The sequence below is a fragment of the Phalacrocorax carbo genome, chromosome 1 (assembly GCF_963921805.1).
Source record: "Phalacrocorax carbo chromosome 1, bPhaCar2.1, whole genome shotgun sequence".
NCBI lineage: Eukaryota > Metazoa > Chordata > Aves > Suliformes > Phalacrocoracidae > Phalacrocorax > Phalacrocorax carbo.
Window position 1 is genome coordinate 25,765,090 of NC_087513.1, and position 19,241 is coordinate 25,784,330.

At 38.7% G+C, this 19,241-nt stretch overlaps 1 protein-coding gene across 4 annotated transcripts in view; it reads right to left on the reverse strand.

Moving 5' to 3' along the window:
- The window catches only part of PTPRZ1 (protein tyrosine phosphatase receptor type Z1), a 146,032-nt gene that overhangs the window by 40,684 nt on the left and 86,107 nt on the right, over positions 1–19,241 (reverse strand). For all 4 annotated transcript variants that reach the window (XM_064446512.1, XM_064446531.1, XM_064446522.1 and 1 more), the window contains exons 7-11: positions 18,519–18,676; positions 17,816–17,966; positions 8,724–8,908; positions 7,905–8,031; positions 1,191–1,234 (exon numbers count right to left, since the gene is read on the reverse strand). In XM_064446512.1, the coding sequence (XP_064302582.1) occupies positions 1,191–1,234; positions 7,905–8,031; positions 8,724–8,908; positions 17,816–17,966; positions 18,519–18,676 (665 nt within the window). The remainder of the gene's footprint in view (positions 1–1,190; positions 1,235–7,904; positions 8,032–8,723; positions 8,909–17,815; positions 17,967–18,518; positions 18,677–19,241) is intronic.

Consider the following 19,241-nt stretch of genomic DNA (forward strand, 5'->3'; position numbering starts at 1 on the left):
CTCACACCATATAAAGTACCTCAGACATGACTCTCAGATTTGGATTTCATTCCAAGAGCTAAATACCTAAAATGTAGGGACAGCAGCATCTAGACTGTGTGTCCTCAAATCCAGACCGGACTTGACAGGCCCTTGTTTTTGAAAATCTACTTTCTGTAGGGCAATGCTTGTACTTTTAAAATTTCTTGGTTCATGTAAAAATCAATTGACGTTCACTGGCACTCGGCTACTGTCCTGACAGATGCAATATAATAATCTAGATGTGTAGGTTACACCAACAGAGAACTAACTGTATTACTAGTTATGCAGCATCCACAAATACAAAGGAGGGTAAATAGATAGACATTTAAGCACAAGCCGTCTATCTAAATAACAAGGACTTGCCACTTGGTGACAATATTGTGGTCATAGATTGAAACTATAAAATAAAAATTCTGAGGGATTACTTGATACAAATGTAGGTCTTACTGAAGGAACTGTCCGTGTTGTAAAGTCGGTATTAGAGACTGTTAAAGTCTTTTCATATTTTCACCTGTCTCCTTGCTGGGACACCAGAAACCTAGTTACCAAATATGAAGTCTGCAGAGGTTACCATAAAAACATCCAAAATTGTGTAAAATAGAGTTATAGTGTAAAGTCTAACCTGAGCTTGAGAAATAAGAGTAAATGACCCTCCGAGAATTTTGGATAATGGTTAAATTCAACTAACAGCAGACACACGTGAATCTCACTCTTCAGCACAACTGCTTTCCTCCCTTACTTTAGTTTCCTACATGCTAAGACCATCATAAGCAAAGCCAAGCCAGATTTTTCTTTAAACAAACTAAAAAGCCTAACACTGGGTGACAGCTTTGATTCTGCTAAATGAACAATTTTGTCAGACTTCACTCAGAGGTGACAGTAACCTGATGCCCCATTCTCCAAAAAATTTAGGCATATCCTGTGATATCCCTTACTTCTCCATGTATCTTCAGCCCCAGAGAACTAAATAGTGAGCTGCCTCTGGAGTTATCTAGGGAGGAATATAGCTGAAAGGGAAGGCTGTATATGTATATATATGTATGTATATATAAATGCAGATAATACGTTCAGTTGGTGACATAGTTTTTAAAATTTTCACAGAATATCAATTCAATTTAGTTGAAATGTATGTATTTGAAATACTCTTTTAAAATAAATGAATGCTATACCTCATATTCTTCAGTTTCATTCAGTTCAGGAATGAGGTCAGCCTCTATAAAACAAAAATACACACCATATCATCCAACATTTTAAATTCACAGAATTATTAATTCTGCAAGGACTCGACTGATTAGTTATTACATTTATTGAGATCCAGTCTAAGATGTTTTATAGGATTGTGTCTGGAGAAGCAGCCAACCTCCTGGGTTGAGGATTAGCTCTAACGGTAGCAACGCTCATCTAGGCAGGACACAACAATTTTGCCTGGCTCGAATTTGATACTGCAGCATGTGTTGGATCTGCACTGAGGAACCACATCCTGGCCAGGGACAACCAAGTTTATGAGAACATTTTCAAAGAGAAAGTACAGTTTAATGCAGAAATACAGAAGAGAAAAAAAAAAGGTAAGTCTGGCAATCAACTATTCCTCTATATTTAATCTGAAAGCTCTGAAGATATTCTTGTAAAATGACCTGTTCTGTAATTTTCATCCAGCAGATTCCTCATTTGTGCACCCAGGCTTAGAGTCAGGTACTAGTGCAACAGCCATGCCATCATATTCAGCATGCAGTACGCTGCCTGCCTCTGTCAGGGCAGACCGAAGAAACCCCCGCTTCCTAGAGTCCAGTGCTTAAGGCCTTTCTCAAACTCCCACTCCACTTGATTCAATGAAAGGACATGAACCTGGTTGTACCACGTCCCACAAAAAGTCCCTAATAAACAGGTACTGCGTGCTCTGCAAAGAACTACTCTAAAGGCTTTTGAGGCCTCCCCACTTTTCAAAGATAAGTAACAGTTGAAGCAGGATCAAGAAATGAATCTCCTGCAGCCCAGGTGGAAATCCTTCTCCCTAAATTTAGAGGTAGTCTCTCACCTTCTTTCTCTCTGTCTTTTTGGCCAAACCCAATATTGTACTTTTGATGGTGGTCAGCAAGAGAGGCTTCAAAGCAGGTTGCAGGAAACCTACAAATCTCTGGTAGGAACTGGCACAGGTCTCCAGTGATGAAATGTAATACCCTTTAAGGCCAGAGCATTAACTCATCTTACTGCTCCTTTGGTGAACAACAAGGTCCATTCCCTTTCTGAATCTTTCTAAGGCCTTTTTTCCTAAGCAATGTTCTAGCACTCTGTCTGCACACCAGTGCTAGCATGTATTCCAAGGGCTGATTTGCACTAAGCAAAAGTGCCGGTCTCTTAGCCTGGGGAGTGATTCTAACTACTGCATCACACAGAGCTCCATGTCTGCATTTCCTCCACAATTCCCAAATGAAGTTTCCTCAATACACTACTCAAGATGGCATCTTTATACTTCTCATCTCTGCAAAGTCATATGGGGATCTATGACTTAATTTGTATTCCCTTTGCTCTGTCCATATCTACCTTTCAAAACAAACTGACATGCATTATATGCAACACACACTAGACAGTTTATCAAACTAACAAGCTCATACTGTTTTACTTGTAGATTATAGCATGCAAACAAATTTTGCCTAAACAATGCTGCACAAAATCTTCACAAATTGTTCTTTTGTAACAAACATTTATAAATTACCAAGTACTGAATTAACCTTTCGTTAACAAGATAGAGAAAAATTATCTTACCTCTGACTCCTGGAAGCCTAGGAGGCTCCGGGGCAGGGTGGGGAGGGGAGCAGAGGGGAGGAAGGGGTGGAGGAGATAATGATATTCCCTGGCTTCTCAATGATATAAATCAAATATTGTAGACATTAGTTTGAAAGTCTTCCCACAGTAGACCCATACCATGTACTATGTACTCAGTAGACTTCTCTGAAAAATGTTTTTAATACAGAGAAATGCTATCCATTCTTTCTGTGGTCACTATTCTTGAGTTGAGCTTTAATCAGACTCAGTCAGAAAAATAAAATGTTAATTGTGCTAGAGTATAAAGCATGGTATGCACTCACAAATTCCACCAGCAGAAAACTACAGTTTCTTGCTGTTGTCTCCATGGAGAGGCATTAACACACATACAAAATTTATATTAACAACACTAAATCTTCAGGCATTTTACCAAGCCCATTTAAATTTAGTTGGTCTCAGAAAATGTAGTTTTCAAAAGGAATAGAGACACACACATAGTAGAAGTTCTGTTAATCCTGTTGCTGAGTTTAAATTTCATGGGAAGTTATAGAAATCTGCTAATATCCCCCAACCAACGAGAAGAACCGCACCCTCCAAAAAACAACCCATTGATGTAGGTTGATGAACAAGCTTGTTTATTTTTTCTGGAACCACATATTGATTATTCTATAGCTTACATTTTAAAATAAAATAATTAGATCATTAGTTAGAAAGTTTTGTAGAGGTCTTTTCATAGTCCATTTTAATGACAGGTGAAGAAGCGACAGAACAAAGACAAAAAAGGTACTAGTTCCCTACATTTATGTTCAATGCAAATCTTTAAAAAATGTCTTAAAACAATCCGATTTGTAATTGATGAATAACGTGCACAACATAAACTGTTTTCACTTCTGTACTGTCTCATGTAATAAATGGCATGGCAAGACCAAAAGTAAAGCCTGTTTCCTCTGATCAGGTTCGTTTTCAGACTTCTACATTTACCAGTACAAAATTAGAAAAAAAAGCATCCCTTAAATGAAACATTTAAGATATGCCTAGTGTTTTTTAGGACAAAAATAATGAAGACAAGTTACAAAGCAATTGCATAGTTAGACCCTCACAACGCATTGCTGACATCATGAGCTGCCACGCAGGAGACAGCATTTGAGAGAGATATCCCAGCATGGCTTTTTTGATAAACACCAACCAAAGTCTACACAAAGGAAGATGAGAGGAGAGATATCTTCTTATTTTTCGTTTCCTGTGTCAGCAAAAGCTTGTAAGTAACACCGGTTTTAACTACACGACAAACTATTGCAGAATTTTCAGAGCTATACAGGTGTTATCTAGAGAGTCAAAGCACACATTTAGATAGTTATTCAAAATCCAATTCTAATAGTAAATGAAAAATTGGTAAATAAAGTCGGACTTTTATCAAAGCTGACTAAAACACTATGTACATGATTCCCTTCATTTTCAGTGGAGGTTGTGTAGCTACATCACATAGGGCATCCGGTGACTTTCACTAAATGGAAGCTAACTGGAACCGATTTTAATGTGCACACACACTATATCAAAAGATGAAAGGCTGCCACTCTGAACAGTTTAGGAAAAACCCAAAGAGCAGAGGTTTCAACTACGATCATTTGCCCAATGTCATATCAGAGCTCCTGAGGCTTCCCCAAACTGAGGCAGAGAGCATGGCCCCAAAAGAGGTCCATACTCTTACAAAGCACTGACGAGAAAGTTTAAACCTGGTCTGTGGATGCCCCGGAGCCTGCAGAGCCCTTACTAACCACACATGTGAGGCACCCAGTCTGGGAGGGGAGAAGGCATGAGCAACACTCTCTCTTGCAAGCATCTTAAAAGTAAAAGGCTAAAACAATGGTCATGAGGTTTTTTTAACACCAGTTTTGTGTTGCACAGAGCACTGAAACTTCCCTCATTAAAAGCGGCCATTCCAAGGGCAGAATTCTTCCCGGAAAAGGGCCCATCTAAAGCTTCCGCATGACTCATGCCTCACTTCAGCTCTTAACATGAAGATTAGAGGTGACTGCAGTGAATTTCATCTTAATTAAACTGGCTTACTCAGAGTAATTCTTGAAAATGAAAGTTTTAGTTTATACTTTATGTGAGTCAATTTTATTTCATGTCTTCATGGTGAAGAAAACTTTTCTTTCATAAATTCACAAGCAGGAACTCCAAGAAATCCCCTTTTGCCTCAAGATCTATAAAGCAGATCACAAAACCAATTTGATGTTATAGTAGTAACCAGCAAGTTGCTCTGAACAAATCTTTCTCATTAGATATCTACATTCTCATATCTCTGTTGTTTAATATTTGTAATATTAAAATATTAAATATGAAAATATTTGCAATATTTGCAAGTTAATTCAGATGTAAATAATTAGTAAAAGTAAGTATGCAAATACACATTAATATTAGAAAAGAATGGAAGTTTTTTTCACATTCTAAAATGATATCCAGGGTTCAGACAGCATCTATAAAACTTATTTATAGAGCAATGCACACCCATACTAATCATACTAATTACATGGGAGGGATTTTTCCCTGAATTTTCCTCATCCAATGCTTTCAGATGTGCCTCTGTGGAAGTGTCAAAAAAAAAAAAAAAAAAAGAAGAACACAAAGTACATTTAATAACTTTGTGTCCATTTCAGATAGGAAGCATCCCAAAGAAACTGTTCTCCTGAAACATGCAAAATATTGATTTTGGTATTGAATTTCTATTTATAAACTCCTCCCTTTTTTATGTTTGTTTTTTTTTTAAATTTAAAATATCCTCAAAATACTTAATTTGACCTCAAATAATCTTCCTCAACTTTGAAGCTTTTGGAAAGCCAGAGGAAAAACCTTAGGTAGACCTGAAGCTATTGCAAATTTTCAGAACTGCCTGAAATTTGAAAAAAAACCCAGGTGCTTATACAGTTCTGATATGCAGATTATTTAACTATCCTCTCTACAATGCTTTACTTGAAAACATGAAAACTCAGGATAAGACTATACTTACATAAATTAATCTGCTTTAATGTAACATTAAGGAGACATATTTAAATGTTCATATGACAGAAAATACAACAATACCATTTTCATAGTTCTGTTAACCTGTTTGTATTTTACTTAGATACATCTTTACATTGCTATGCCTCCTAGGTACCCTTGCATTATATCTTCTCCTTTCTTTAACAAAAAGAAATCAGTGGTGTGTCTGTGTAAAAAGGCATGAGAGTATCAAACCTTCACTTAAAACTGCTAAATATAACATTTATTGCACCAAAGTCTCCTGTCTGAGAATACAAATCTCAGAGAAATTCCTGCTGATACACTGGAAGGTGAAATGGGTTTTCCAGTATGTATTTCCAAAGCAAGGCCCTCACTCTTCCTTCTACTGAAATGAATGCAAAGCCACTGCTGACTTCAGCAGAAGCGCAAGGGTGCCATGATCGGTGGCGGTACCTACACTGCTGGCCAGCTGCAGGCTGCCAAACGCCCCACCGTCCTCTTGCCGCGCTTGTTCCCCGGCAGTATTTGCTCTCACCTCAGGGAGGTATGCAACCGAGTCTCACTGATCCTTACAGCAGGGATACAACACTAGTAGTGAGGTGGGTTATCCCATGGATATTATTTAAAATGGATTTTTTATTGCAATGTCTGTTTTCTGAGCTTTTAAACCTGTGACGGCAGCACGGCACTAATTTGGTTTGTTGAACTGACTATTGTTTAATAATGACAACACTACGCTGCTTATTTGTCATTCGAGGTAGAAACGGATGTGGAGGTATGTAGATGAAACCTCATCTGAGAAAATCTTCAAACACAAAATCAGCAAATTCTGGAAAGGAGGTGGAAGAATGTAGTATCTAAGAGGTAGATAAAGGATAAACAGAAAAGTGAAATGTCAGGCAGAACGTCAGAACCTCGTCTTGGACTTTTTAGAAAACTGAAGAAAAATAGCAAAATTCTGGTAGATATTAGCATAGGACTCCAAAAATGCATTCTTCTTAACACTTTGTGTTTGAAAGTCAAGTTAAATGTTTATTGAAAATTAGTATGTACTATACCTGAACCTGCATCCCCCTCCTTCAGTCAAAAACGCACTATTATAAACCCTATTACCATTATTAGTTCATAATTCACGCCGTAGGGATTGCTGAGAATCATTTTCTTTCTCGTTGTAAAGAAATGTGGTTCCCTTGAAATGAAAAACTGACCTGTTTTCCCAAGCACATCACAACATCACTAAGGACTTTGCTGTAGCTAAACAGACTTAATGAAGTGTAAAACTGAACTTACAGAATCCATAAATAAACAACAAGAACCCAGGCCCTTAGAAAAAAATCAGTTTCTTGCACGATCAGAGAGTCTTTGATTTTTTGCCTATGATTAATTACAGGGTTCTTAATTAAAAACACAGCTCTCGCTCACATGATAAGAACTGGGTCTGATGCTAAAACTTCCACAGAATTTAAGGAATTATTAAGGACAAGATCAAGCTTCATGCTATAGTTTCCAATTATTTCATATTTACCAGCAGGCGGAAGAAGTAAATCTGGCTGTGAAATCAGTAAGATTTGTTTGTTAGGCCTTTTGATTTTTTGCGAGGCAGCATTAAGAAGCAAGGGAATTCCATCACCACAAGTCCTTTGAAATCAAACTCCAAGTAATCATAAGAAATCAAATTTCAAAATCAATTCATACAGGCTTATAAGTCATATTTTGTATTACTTGTTTCCTTAATACTTTGGCTGCGTGGATTAATTTTGGGAGGATGCTTGATCCATAGAGAAATAATACCAAACATGGTTTTATTTCCCTACATTATATTGCTAAAAGATACACTTGTGAGATTTGAAATCAGGTAGGTGTTTTTCAGAATATTCTTAAGAGTTAAAAAAAAATTAACATGCAGTCTTTCATAGGTAATGCTTATAAGGAATGGAGAATTACATCATGTAAAACATCAGTAGCAAAGAACATGCTGAAGGTTAACTGCAGTGATTTTGAAATTTCATTTTAGCATATTTTGATAGTCGTGCATTTTAACTGGTTTGCAAACAAACTACTACTTCAAATACAGATTTTCAGCTAAAAGTCATCACTAAGCTCAAAAGACCACTTACCTGGATCCTCTAAAGGCATATCTACAATGACTTGGTCACTGTATTTTCCATATAGACCATTAGAGCAAACAGCAACTATCTGAAGAACATAACTTGTATTGGGCAGCAGATTATTTAGAATAGCCCCCTAAAAGAAAAACCATGTTTAATCATTTACTTGCAAATAAGTGTCAAATATTTGGAAATGTTATTTTTTTCATAACACATTTTTCATATGAACCATAAAGCTCCTTTTTTTTAGGACTGTAACGTATGCTTTTTATATTTCATTGTCACAACTATTTTCAGTCAACTTTGAAAAGAATCTTGTGAATTTTTACACGGAGGATACCAAACTATATAATTATTTAATGCTGAACACTAGTTCAGGTAACGTTATCTCTGATACGTTATGACTCTTTAAAGAGGGTTAGAGGAACAGATCGCATTAGTAAAACACCATGAAGCTGTAATCAGTAACAATATCTAGAGCAGTGTGATTGTACTGAATCTTGTTAGCTGTGTAGGTCATTCTTTGCACATCAGTAAGCAGTGATGTACGGAGCACTACTAATTGGCTAAGGGCTTTATGGCTAAGGAGCTCTGACACTGAAATGGTCGTAAACTTTTGGGGAGAGTTCCGGCAGATCAGAACAGCAATCTACGAGAGCAAGAAAGGCTTTACAGCCAAAAAATTAAGTACAGCTTCTGTGAGCTGCAGACAAAGAAGTAATTTTTTAATTGAATCAGCTCCCAGCTACTGTTTAATCCCTTAAGATAATTAACAGTGAGTGTTTTGCCATCACCCCTTTGTATGAAACTTGAAGAGTTTACAGTTACCAAGTCCTGATACCCATCCGTCAGAAACTCATGCTTAGTCTGGTCTTCTCCATCCAACTGTTGATAAAAGACAGCAAATCTCTCAATTGTGGTGTCGTATACAACCCGAGGTCTTTCCCATGTAACAAGAAGACTAGTATAATTCTTTGGATCAGATTGAACGTTTTCAGGTTCTGAGCTGCAAACTGCAAGAAAGAAAAGAGGAAAGAAGATGATATTTATTAAATGGTACAAATGACTCTTCTAAGACCTTGAGCCACATCCTGAGAAAATTAATCCAAGTCTTTCATTTGCCTCATTTTTAGCTTTCCACTAAAATATCTGAGATGCCATGCACTGTAAACAGAACCAGTATTTTAACTGAGTTCCCTTTCCTCCCCTTTTTATACCATATTCTGTGAAATATTACTATCCAGTTGCCAAGAAATAAAATATAAAACACAAAACATAAAGATTCATACATACACCCTGGGGATGAAAAATCTCTATTACTTTGTCCTTATGGGTCTATCAGAGTAGCGTTAGAAGAGCTGCACACCCTCTTACCGGCTATACTAGACTGTAATCTATAATGGATTGTTTTTAAAGGTTAAAGGTAAAACTATCACACTTAAATTTCCTCTCAAGGATGCCTGAATCTTTTTATAGTACCTAAAGAAGATACAAAAGGCAAATAGGGACAGGCTAAGAAATGATTAGGTTCGCAGTTAGTGATTTCATATTATTCTCTTTTAAGGCACCATCTAGACATCTGCTGAAGAAGTCTGACCAGCCTGCTGCAGCCCTCGGCGTGGCTCACGCACACCTTCTTTGTGAGCCTGAAACCTGCCCTCCAGAAGCCTGGTCAGGTAGCTATGCTTGCTACACAAGCCTTTCCCCTCCAATACTCTCTTCATCTTATTCAAGTAAGCTGAATGTTTTGATACTTTTCTAGACATACAGATGTACTGATTACCAGTGCGCTAGAAATCTACTGAGACTCTGACATTTGTTTTTTAGATTGCCCAAGTACCTGTGTGCCTTAAAAACAATATACGAGGTCAAAGGTAGATTAACCTGCATGAAAAAAATATATCAGCAGAAAATGTAAATTATTTATCAGAAAATGACCAGTAAGTTGCAATACACAAAAAATAAAGCAACACCATATACCGTTGCATCATTCATGGCTGGTTTGGCTTTGGGCTAAGAACTCCTCCTCCTTCCTTGCTCTCACCATCCCCTCTGCTGGTGAGGGAACTATGTCTTCAGGCACAGCACTGAAGAATGGAGATGACAGGCAGAATTGTTCACAAACTTTTGGTTCCCAACTTGGGAGCACAGCAACTAGGTTTCTTCTCATGTCTCAGAATGAGGGCCAGGGGTCCCTGACATTTCCTATTACAGATTCCTCTTTTTACCTCTTTGAAACTGCATGGTTTTTGAACTTTGGTTGAAACGCTGGGAGTGACTATCTGCCCTGGCCCTAGCTTTTGGGATGTTTCTTCCTCATGTACTGAATTTCCTTTCTTGTGTGCTTTCATATGTACTGAAAAGGCATATTAGTCAGTCTATGGTTTCATTCATTACCTCATTTCTGCTGCTTTATTTATTATTCAGTCTTTATTAGATGTCAAAATTACTGATCAGATTAAGTGAAGTTTACTTTGAATCTTTCAACAATTTAATTATATCCTACATATAAAAATGACTAGGTGGATATATTTTTATTACAAAACTTTTACCTTGACTTTTGCACAAGTAATTACATAACCATTCCCTATTTGTAATAAATGAGGAAACATATTTTTCAAATCTGAGAATCTGCTTAAAACAAACTTCGATTATCTAGCAAAAGCAAGCAAAACCAAACTATCTAGGTGATTAAGAAAATAAGTGTAGATACTTTGCAGTTCTCTTGAAGGAAGCAAACACCATGATACTGCAATGCTTTTGGCAGACTGTACTGCATTTTGAAAGAAAGGAGGAAAAGTCTTTCCATTAACTTTGCAATTTGCCACTTGAACACAGGAGGGCACTCAAACCCCTCAAAAATATTCTGAAAAAAACCTCAATTTCTTACGTTCTGTATGCAGGTGGGCAGTTTTCAGCAGCGCTGGTCTGAGCTAGTCAATGGAAAATAAGCAGTGATTCTTTTTTTCTTTTCTGTTTTTTTTTTTCTCTGTGTATATGAGCTACTGGTAGAGGCAGAGTCCGTATGATCTAGTTGAATACGGTAGCTTGCCAGGCTTTCAATCTACTGTGCTATGTATCTGACATGCCATTTTATGTGTTACACAGAATTCTCTTAACTGACATAAAGGAAGAGCAAATTAAAAAAAATAAAAATCTCTAGTTGTGCACATTCCATTCCGTTACTAAAACTTGTCATTCCATCCCATTTCCACCAGATGGCAAACGGAAATCATTAGACCAGCAAAGGCAATTCCCTTCTCAATTCTGAGCATTAAGGCAGATGACTTAAACTCTGATTCCATTTTTTTAACGAATCAAAACACTCTTCTATTTCTTTTTGACGGTGTTTAAAATAACTCTCCAAATGCTTTTTCATAGTATCAGTATCAAGCTTCTCCCTGTTCCAAACTCTTCTCTGCTGTCCTTTTTCCTCTCTTCCTCTTTTTCGTCTGTAAGTGAATTTGGTTCTGAAATTTTTTACTGTATTCAGGCTAACTGAGCAGCATTATAAACCTTTTAAATGTACAAGATTGGTGTCTCCAATATTATTTATCTCAGTTTCATTCTGTTTTCTTTTCCAGATAGTTGCTCCAACTACTTTTTTCCAAGAAAAAAGTTATCTTCCCTTTTGTTGTCCGTTTGATGCTTGGTCCTGTTCATCTCAGCAGTGACCAACAATATTCCTATATGACAGTCATCTGCTTATTATTGCACCTCAGTTCTTTCCCAAGTTATTGTGTCTTGCCCTTCCTCGGATGCCTCTCCATCAGTCATCCTGCCTGTGCTGTTTCATTTCCTTTGCTGCCAGTCTTAGTAATACAGAGGTACTTTGCTCCTGCCTTTTCCCATTTTCCCTCTCCGGAGACTGGGAAAAGCAAGATCATGTAACAACTTACCTAATAAAGACTCCTGCTCTGATACTGACTTTTAGAGAATCTGGGCAAAGAGGAAAGGGAGTTCTTGAGCCTGTTACTAGTCTGAAGTAACAGATATTCAACTGGATTACAAGTCTCAAGCAGCAAAATACTATTCACAGGAAGTCAGATACCTATTCAAGCCCCTGCTGGGCTTGAATTCAGGTATCTGCTTTCCCTGGGAGAGTACTTAGATGCTGGTTTTGCATATCAGATCATGGTAATGCACTTTTCTTTGCTTATTCTTCTGTGGAATAAAATGCTGCCCATACAAAAAACTTAGAAGTTTTTAATCTAAACTGAATTGCATCATCGGGAAGCACCAGGGTATATTAGCCAAATCATTGTCAAAAACTGCCTGCACTGTGTTTTTGATCAAAAGACCTTTATAAGCTGCCCATATTTGGCTTATTCAGATGTACATTAAAAAAGAAAAAAAGCGCCTGGATTTAAGCTTCTCTGAGCTTGACACAGCTGGAATAAGACTAGGTGTAGTTCTGAGGGAGCACTGGATAACACAGAGGATTCTTTCTCAACATTCGTTGCTTTCTTCTACTTTCAGTTGAATCTGGCTTTGAGACTTAAATCCAAATTTTCAATTGTGGAAGCCATGAAATCACTTAATTTACATTAAGATATTCAAGGGCTTTTCAGCTCCCTGCCACAGTGTGTGGCAAAATGTAGTTCTTCAATATGCTCAGCCTCTTCCATTGCTATGACGGAGGTGGAGCAGCACAGTAGATAGGCGTACTGGGTTAACCTTGGCTGGCCACCAGGTGCCCACCCAGCTGCTCTCTCACTCCCTTTCCTCAGAAGGACAGGGGAGGAAAATAAGATGAAAAAGCTTGCAGCTCAAAGTAAAGACAGGGAGATTGCTCACTAATAACCATCATGGGAAAACAGACTCAACTTGGGGAAATTAATTTATCACCAAGTAAATTAGAGTAGGATATTGAGAAACAAAACCAAAACTAAGGCCACCTTCTCTCTACCCTTCCCTTTTTCCCAGGCTCAGCTTCACTTCTGACTCTTCCATCTCCCCATCCCAAGTAGTGCTGGGGGATGGGGAATGAGGGTTGTGGTCAGTTCATAACACTTTGTCCCTGCTGCTCCTTCCTCCTCATGCTGTTCCCCTGAACCAGCATGTGGTCCCACACATGGGGTACAGTCCTTCACGAAATTTTCCAGCCTGAGTCCTTTCCATGGGGTACAGTCCTTCAGGAAAAGACTGCTCCAGTGTGGGTGCCCCACGGGGTCACAGATTATGCCAGAAGCCTGCTCCTGTGTGGGATCTCCATGGGCTGCAGCAGGATAACCCGCTTCACCATGGTCTTCTCCACAGGCTGCAGGGAAACCTCTGCTCCAGTGCCTGGAGCACCTCCTCCCCTCCTTTTTCACTGACCTTGGTGTTGCAGGGCTGTTTCTCACACTTTGTTCCTCACTCCTCCCTGCCATCCACTGTTTTGCCCTTTCCTAAATCTGTTTTCCCTAAGGCCCCACCACCATCGTGGCTGTGGGGCCCAGCCTGCCCTGGGACGGGTGGGTTGGAGCTGGCTGGAACCAGCTGTGTCCAGCATGGGGCAGCCCCGGCTTCTCCTCACAGAGGCTGCTCCTTATCTCCCCCTGACAGCTTAGGCACCTGCACCCAGCACATTATGTGAGTAGAAAGTATCTGGCACAAGAGGAAATGTCTTGAGAGAATCTGAAAACGGTTATAGCTAATTTTATGTTGTCTGTGGTGTGTAAAATAGTGAGGATGTGAGTCTTTATCCTCACTCTTGCAAGAGAATTTAACTAAAATAGCTGCTGAGCTTTACACAGTTGTATTTTGCATGAGAAAACAGGTTGAGAAATATTTTTAACCAATATATAAAAAATTGGCTGGATGGCCAACCCAAGGAGTTGTGGTGAATGGAGCTAAATCCCGTTGGCAGATGATCACAAGGGGTGTTGCCCAGCCGTCAGTATTGGGGCCAGTCTTGTTTAATATCTTTATCAATGATCTGGATGAGGGGGTTGAGTGCACCCTCAGTAAGGTTGCAGATGACACCAAGTTGGGAGGGAGTGTGCATCTACTCAAGGGTAGGAAGGCTCTGCAGAGGGACCTGGATGGGATGAATCGATGGGCTGAGGCCAGTAGTATAAGGTTTAAGAAGGCCAAGTGCCGGGTCCTGCACTTGGGACACAACAACCCCATGCAACACTACAGGCTTGGGGAAGAGTGGCTGGAAAGCTGCCCGGCGGAGAAGGACCTGGGGGTGTTCATTGACAATCAGCTGCACATGAGCCAGCAGTGTGCCCAGGTGGCCAAGAAGGCCAACAGCATCCTGGCTTGTATCAGGAATAGTGTGGCCAGCGGGAGCAGGGAGGTGATTGTGCCCCTGTACTCAGCACTGGTGAGGCTGCACCTCGGGTACTGTGTTCATGTTTGGGCCCCTCAGTCCAAGAATGACATTGAGTTGCTGGAGCGTGTCCACAGAAGAGCAACGAAGCTGGTGAAGGGTTTGGAGAACAAGTCTTATGAGGACCTTACTGCTCTCTACAACTACATGAAACAAGGATGTAGTGAGGTGGGTGTTGGTCTCTTCTCCCAAGTCACTAGCAATAGGATGAGACTAAATGGCCTCAAGTTGCACCAGGGGAGGTTTAGATTGAAGATTAGGAAAAATTTCTTCACCAAAAGGATTATCAAGCATTGGAACAGTGTGCCCAGGGAAGTGGGTGAGTCACCATCCCTGGAGGTATTTAAAAGATGTGTCAATGTGGTGCTTAGGGCCATGGTTTAGTGGTGGACTTGGCAGTGGTAGGTTAATGGTTGAACTTGACAATCTCAAAGGTCTTTTCCAACCTAAATGTTTCTGTGCTTATATGATTCTGTGTTGTCAGTCTTGAATTTTAACTACCGATTGTCTTTTATGTCTTTACTAAACCCAGGAAGACTAACAAGAATTATGTTTCTGCGCTTACTCGCAGGGCTTTACTAAAAGAGTGGAGCAGATGGGAAGTTACATACCAGCAGCTACCATGATGGTTCTCAGGTTTATAGAAATATACAATAATTTCTATTATAAATGGATTTTCATGCCAGCTGAGGTTGGTGGAGATAAAGCATCACAATTTCAAAAAGCTTTTTGAGTTGAATCCTCAAGTATGGCTGTAAGGATTAGCTATGTTATTCATCTTAAATATATATATATATGCAGACATACATATCACATAGGAAAATTATATGCATCACTAAGCAGGCTTGGGGAACAAAGTATCTCCCATGACCTCAGTAGGGCAGTGTTTGTACACCAAGAATGTTGAGGTTGTCACTTGTGAAAATTTCTGCCAATACATTGCTGAAATTAGTTTATAATTGAATAGAAAGATTCTTTCAGCCCTTCTAAGGAAACTTAGTTCTACTTAAGAAATGCCATGCATTAATAACAGCAATAAATCAAGCACTTAATCCTATTGCCTAATGAGATCCTACACTGAATCCAACAGGAGAATCGCAGGATTCTAGGTTTCACGACACAAAATAACTTTTCAGTTACCTACTTGGGTAAGACCCACTGTTGTCATTTCTCTTCAATCATCTAAAGGGATTTCAAAGATTATTTTTTCTCTGTTGACTGCAAGAACTTTGCAATATTAAATATGAAATACATAAGCTTATTTAGGGGGGGACCAAAGCATTCAGACTACAGTTTTTACATCTCAATATTTAAGTTTAATGATTCCTAGGGCTTTATATTTACCTTCTCTTAAAATGGAGGTGAAAATATAAATGTTTCTCCAGTGCTGTAAATTAAACAAATCCTGTAATTGCATTTGCGTGAATATATATATGCATGTTTACACAAATATGTATAAGTTGTGTACGTGATGTTGTTGCATTTACACAGTGCATATAAATATTAACAGAAATGTGAAAAAAAAATATATATAGGAAGACTTGAAATTTTAGTGATCCCTTTCTGTCCCTCCCTGTTTATGGCCAAACCAGAATTTTTTACCTACAATTTGTTACTTTAAATACCTAGTTTGGAATAAATACTAGATGCGTTTGCTGCCAGAATAATGTAAGTGCAGGACACTTTTGTCTTAAACTCGGTAGATTGAAACCCATTTGTTTGGTATTACACAAGCCTACACACAGAGAGAAAATTTGGGTGCTCTGTACAACATATTTTATCATTACATGAAGAGGAAGGGCCTTTTAATTTTAAATGGTATAACTCAATGCAGAAAAGGATCCTAATACCTTTAGGCTGAACACTCTTTCCTTATCTGTATGGATACCAAATTCACAGATAAGAGAGAAAATTCACAGAATCTCTGCTGTAGTGCAGAAAGTTGGAAGCAGCCTCCTATGCAGTTTTAACACACACTGCTTTGGACACCAGGTGGAAAGCTCCTTCAGGTGTCGGCACATGGAGTGCACAGAAGGATGCAGGGACCTTTCTTAAACAGTATTATCCAGCTTTTCTTCTTGTCAGTCTCTATGGAAATCTAGATTAAGATGGCACAGCTGAAAGTAGCTTCTGTCTGCTGCAGTGACTGAGCTGAAGGGCCAAGGCCAAGGTTATGGCTGTAGTGCAACCACCTGGGAGGCAAGTGGATTGCATGTGGCAGAAGTCCTGGTGTCTGTCTCCAAAGGTCCTTTACCTATGACATTTCTTCACTGTAGATTGATGACTGCGAAGATTAATTTCCTTCTGACAACATGGACATGAGAAAAGGTGGTCTGTATTACAGTGACCTGTCTCCCAGAGACTTTCACTCAACAGAAGGATTTGGGGAAGGATGATCTTTCTTTAAGTTAGGCCAAATCAACAACGTCCACTGTAAGTCTATTTGAAAACAAATTTTTAATTGAGATAATTTCCTTGATTGCTACAGCTCAATTCCCCACTCCTCCTCCAAGCTTCAAAACGTCAAGTTCTACTTAATACCTAAACAAAAAAATACCTTCCTGAATAGGTATTTCTTGGCTTAGACCAATGCAAAAAAATTCATATCCTGGGCACACATCTGAGGAGTTCATGACAAGCTGAGGTCAAAACAGAAGTGTCACTGACTGATTATAGAAATAAAGCAGTAAAGCTATCCTGTGCAGCACTGTGGTGAAACAGTGTGATGTACTTGTGCAGGGAACTCAGCCTTCCAGCAGTTCTGAATGATGAACAACCCCTAGCTTGGACGCAAGTCTCATACACAGGATCCTTTTCCAGGAAAAAAAAATATCCACCCAACCAAGGCAAATTAAAATGAAACCACACTTCCTTCTACTCTGGAGAACACCTACACCACATGCTTCGGTCATCTGCCTATGTCTAATTAAGCACAGTTCAGTGCAACTGAGTTTAAGAATCTACAGGTAACCCCACCCAAGTAGCAACACAATGCCCCAAAATTAGATGTTTGCTATTTATTCTTCTGTGCTTGTGAGTACAGAAATCATTGACTTCCATGTTTAGATCTTGTTTCCCATTACATAACATACTATTTTGGTCATACAAACTTCACAAACTTCCCTGAGCTTTTAGGTAAAACAGAGAACAGAGTCTGGCTTCTGCGATTCTCTCCATCTATCCGTTTCTCAGCAGACTACGTGGAATGAATTTGGTGACCTCACTTCAGCCTCTGTTGGAAAAGCATCCGCATTACACAACAAAGAACCAAATAGGTTTGTAAAACAAAATCCTCTTGCAGCCCCTGAAAACGCAGCTTTGTTTAAGTCTGAAACACATTAAAAGGGCAATGCAAGAAAGCCTGAACTGACGTGATCTTCACTGAATGTTTGGTCAAGACAAGCATTTAATTTTCCACTCCATTTAATCTGACATGCTTTATGGTTGCTAGTTTTCTTCTCTGAAGTGATAGATTTATGAGTAATAATACAGCATGGTACTTTCTACACAATTTAAAATTAGTATCTTCATACAAGGATGAATCTTTTACTGAAAATTGCCTTTCAACCTGTGAAGAGAGGAATGACTATTCAGTATATACCTGCTTCATGAATTTCTTCTTGTCCAGTGTATGAGGAAAACACTTGCCCAAAGAACTTATATTGCTGCTCTCGGAAGTTGTTTTGCAGGTAGTCCATCAGCATAACATAGCCAGACTGCTGCATTGTAAGGACTTCACAGAATACAGCTAACTAGATAAGGTGAGAAAAAGAAGACGTTAGAAGTCATAACAAATTAACCAGATTCTGCTAACAGGCAAAACCCCTAGGGAAAAGATGTTGGGTAACATCGCCCAGTTGAGTTCTCCCAGGTGGCCCTGAACTTTTGTTCCTCTGTACCAACAGTATATCTAGCGGTTTATCCACCTGTATTTCTCGACCACTCTGCTATTGGAGCTATGCTCTGCCCAGTCACCACCATTTAGCTGGGGGAATACGGAAAGAGTGTTTTGTACTCTTTTTTATCTGGGCTAGAAGTCCAAACAGCTTGCAGAGTTAGGAAGTGTGTTCTTACTCCCTTCTAAGACAAAAAATGACTCAGAATCTAGTCCTGAAATGAAAAAGGGAAAAAGTAATATATATGCTTTCTAATTTAATGGCTGCATGAAAAATTTAAAACTTGCTAAAAGAAAAGCCAGGTTGTTGGGCTGGAAATGAATGCCATGGCCTTTACCATATACATGGCAACCGCTTTTCTTTGGTATTATGTACAATTTTTTGGTTTTAATACATTAAATGAATTACCTGGTCTTCAGAAATACTAATGGTATCTTTAAACACAATCCATTCAACCGTTTCAGAGCAGGGAGGAGTTGATAGAGACCCATTATAAGTGTAATATTTGTCTGTTGCATTTGGCAAAAGATTCAGCAAAATAAATGGTTCTAAAGCAGCCTGTTTTCCTGAAAAAAAAACAAACCAAACCAAAAATTAGTCAGATAGTTAAATACTGCAGAAGCAATGAATAAATAGAAATCACACTCTGCAAAAGAATTACCATTATAGGAACATGCTAATTTTGAGTCTATCAAATATTTGACCTCTAGAGAGACTAGTATACAAATCAGTTGCTGAGCCTTTTCTGCTTAGTTTGAGTAAGTATTGTTCAATAACAACTTTGTTTACTTGGGAAGGTGTAATAAGTTACTCCAGTAATAAATAAAATAATCAGTACATTGGTTGACAATAATTTTTTCACCTGTAAATTTACTTGTAAATATCCAAGATGCCAAATCTTTGTCTCACCCTTGAACTTCAAAGAAAAATATGTTAAATTAAAAAATATGTTCTTGGTCTCATGACAAGGCTCTCTGAATTTGCTCAAGTTGTTAAGTTACTCAGGATCTTAACCTTTACAGAAAATTACTGCCTGGGGAATTGTCAACATGTTAGGCCAGAGAGTTATATTACTCATGATAGCAGAAGAAAAATTTCTGTGGAACAGGGAATTTTAAAATGGTGATAATA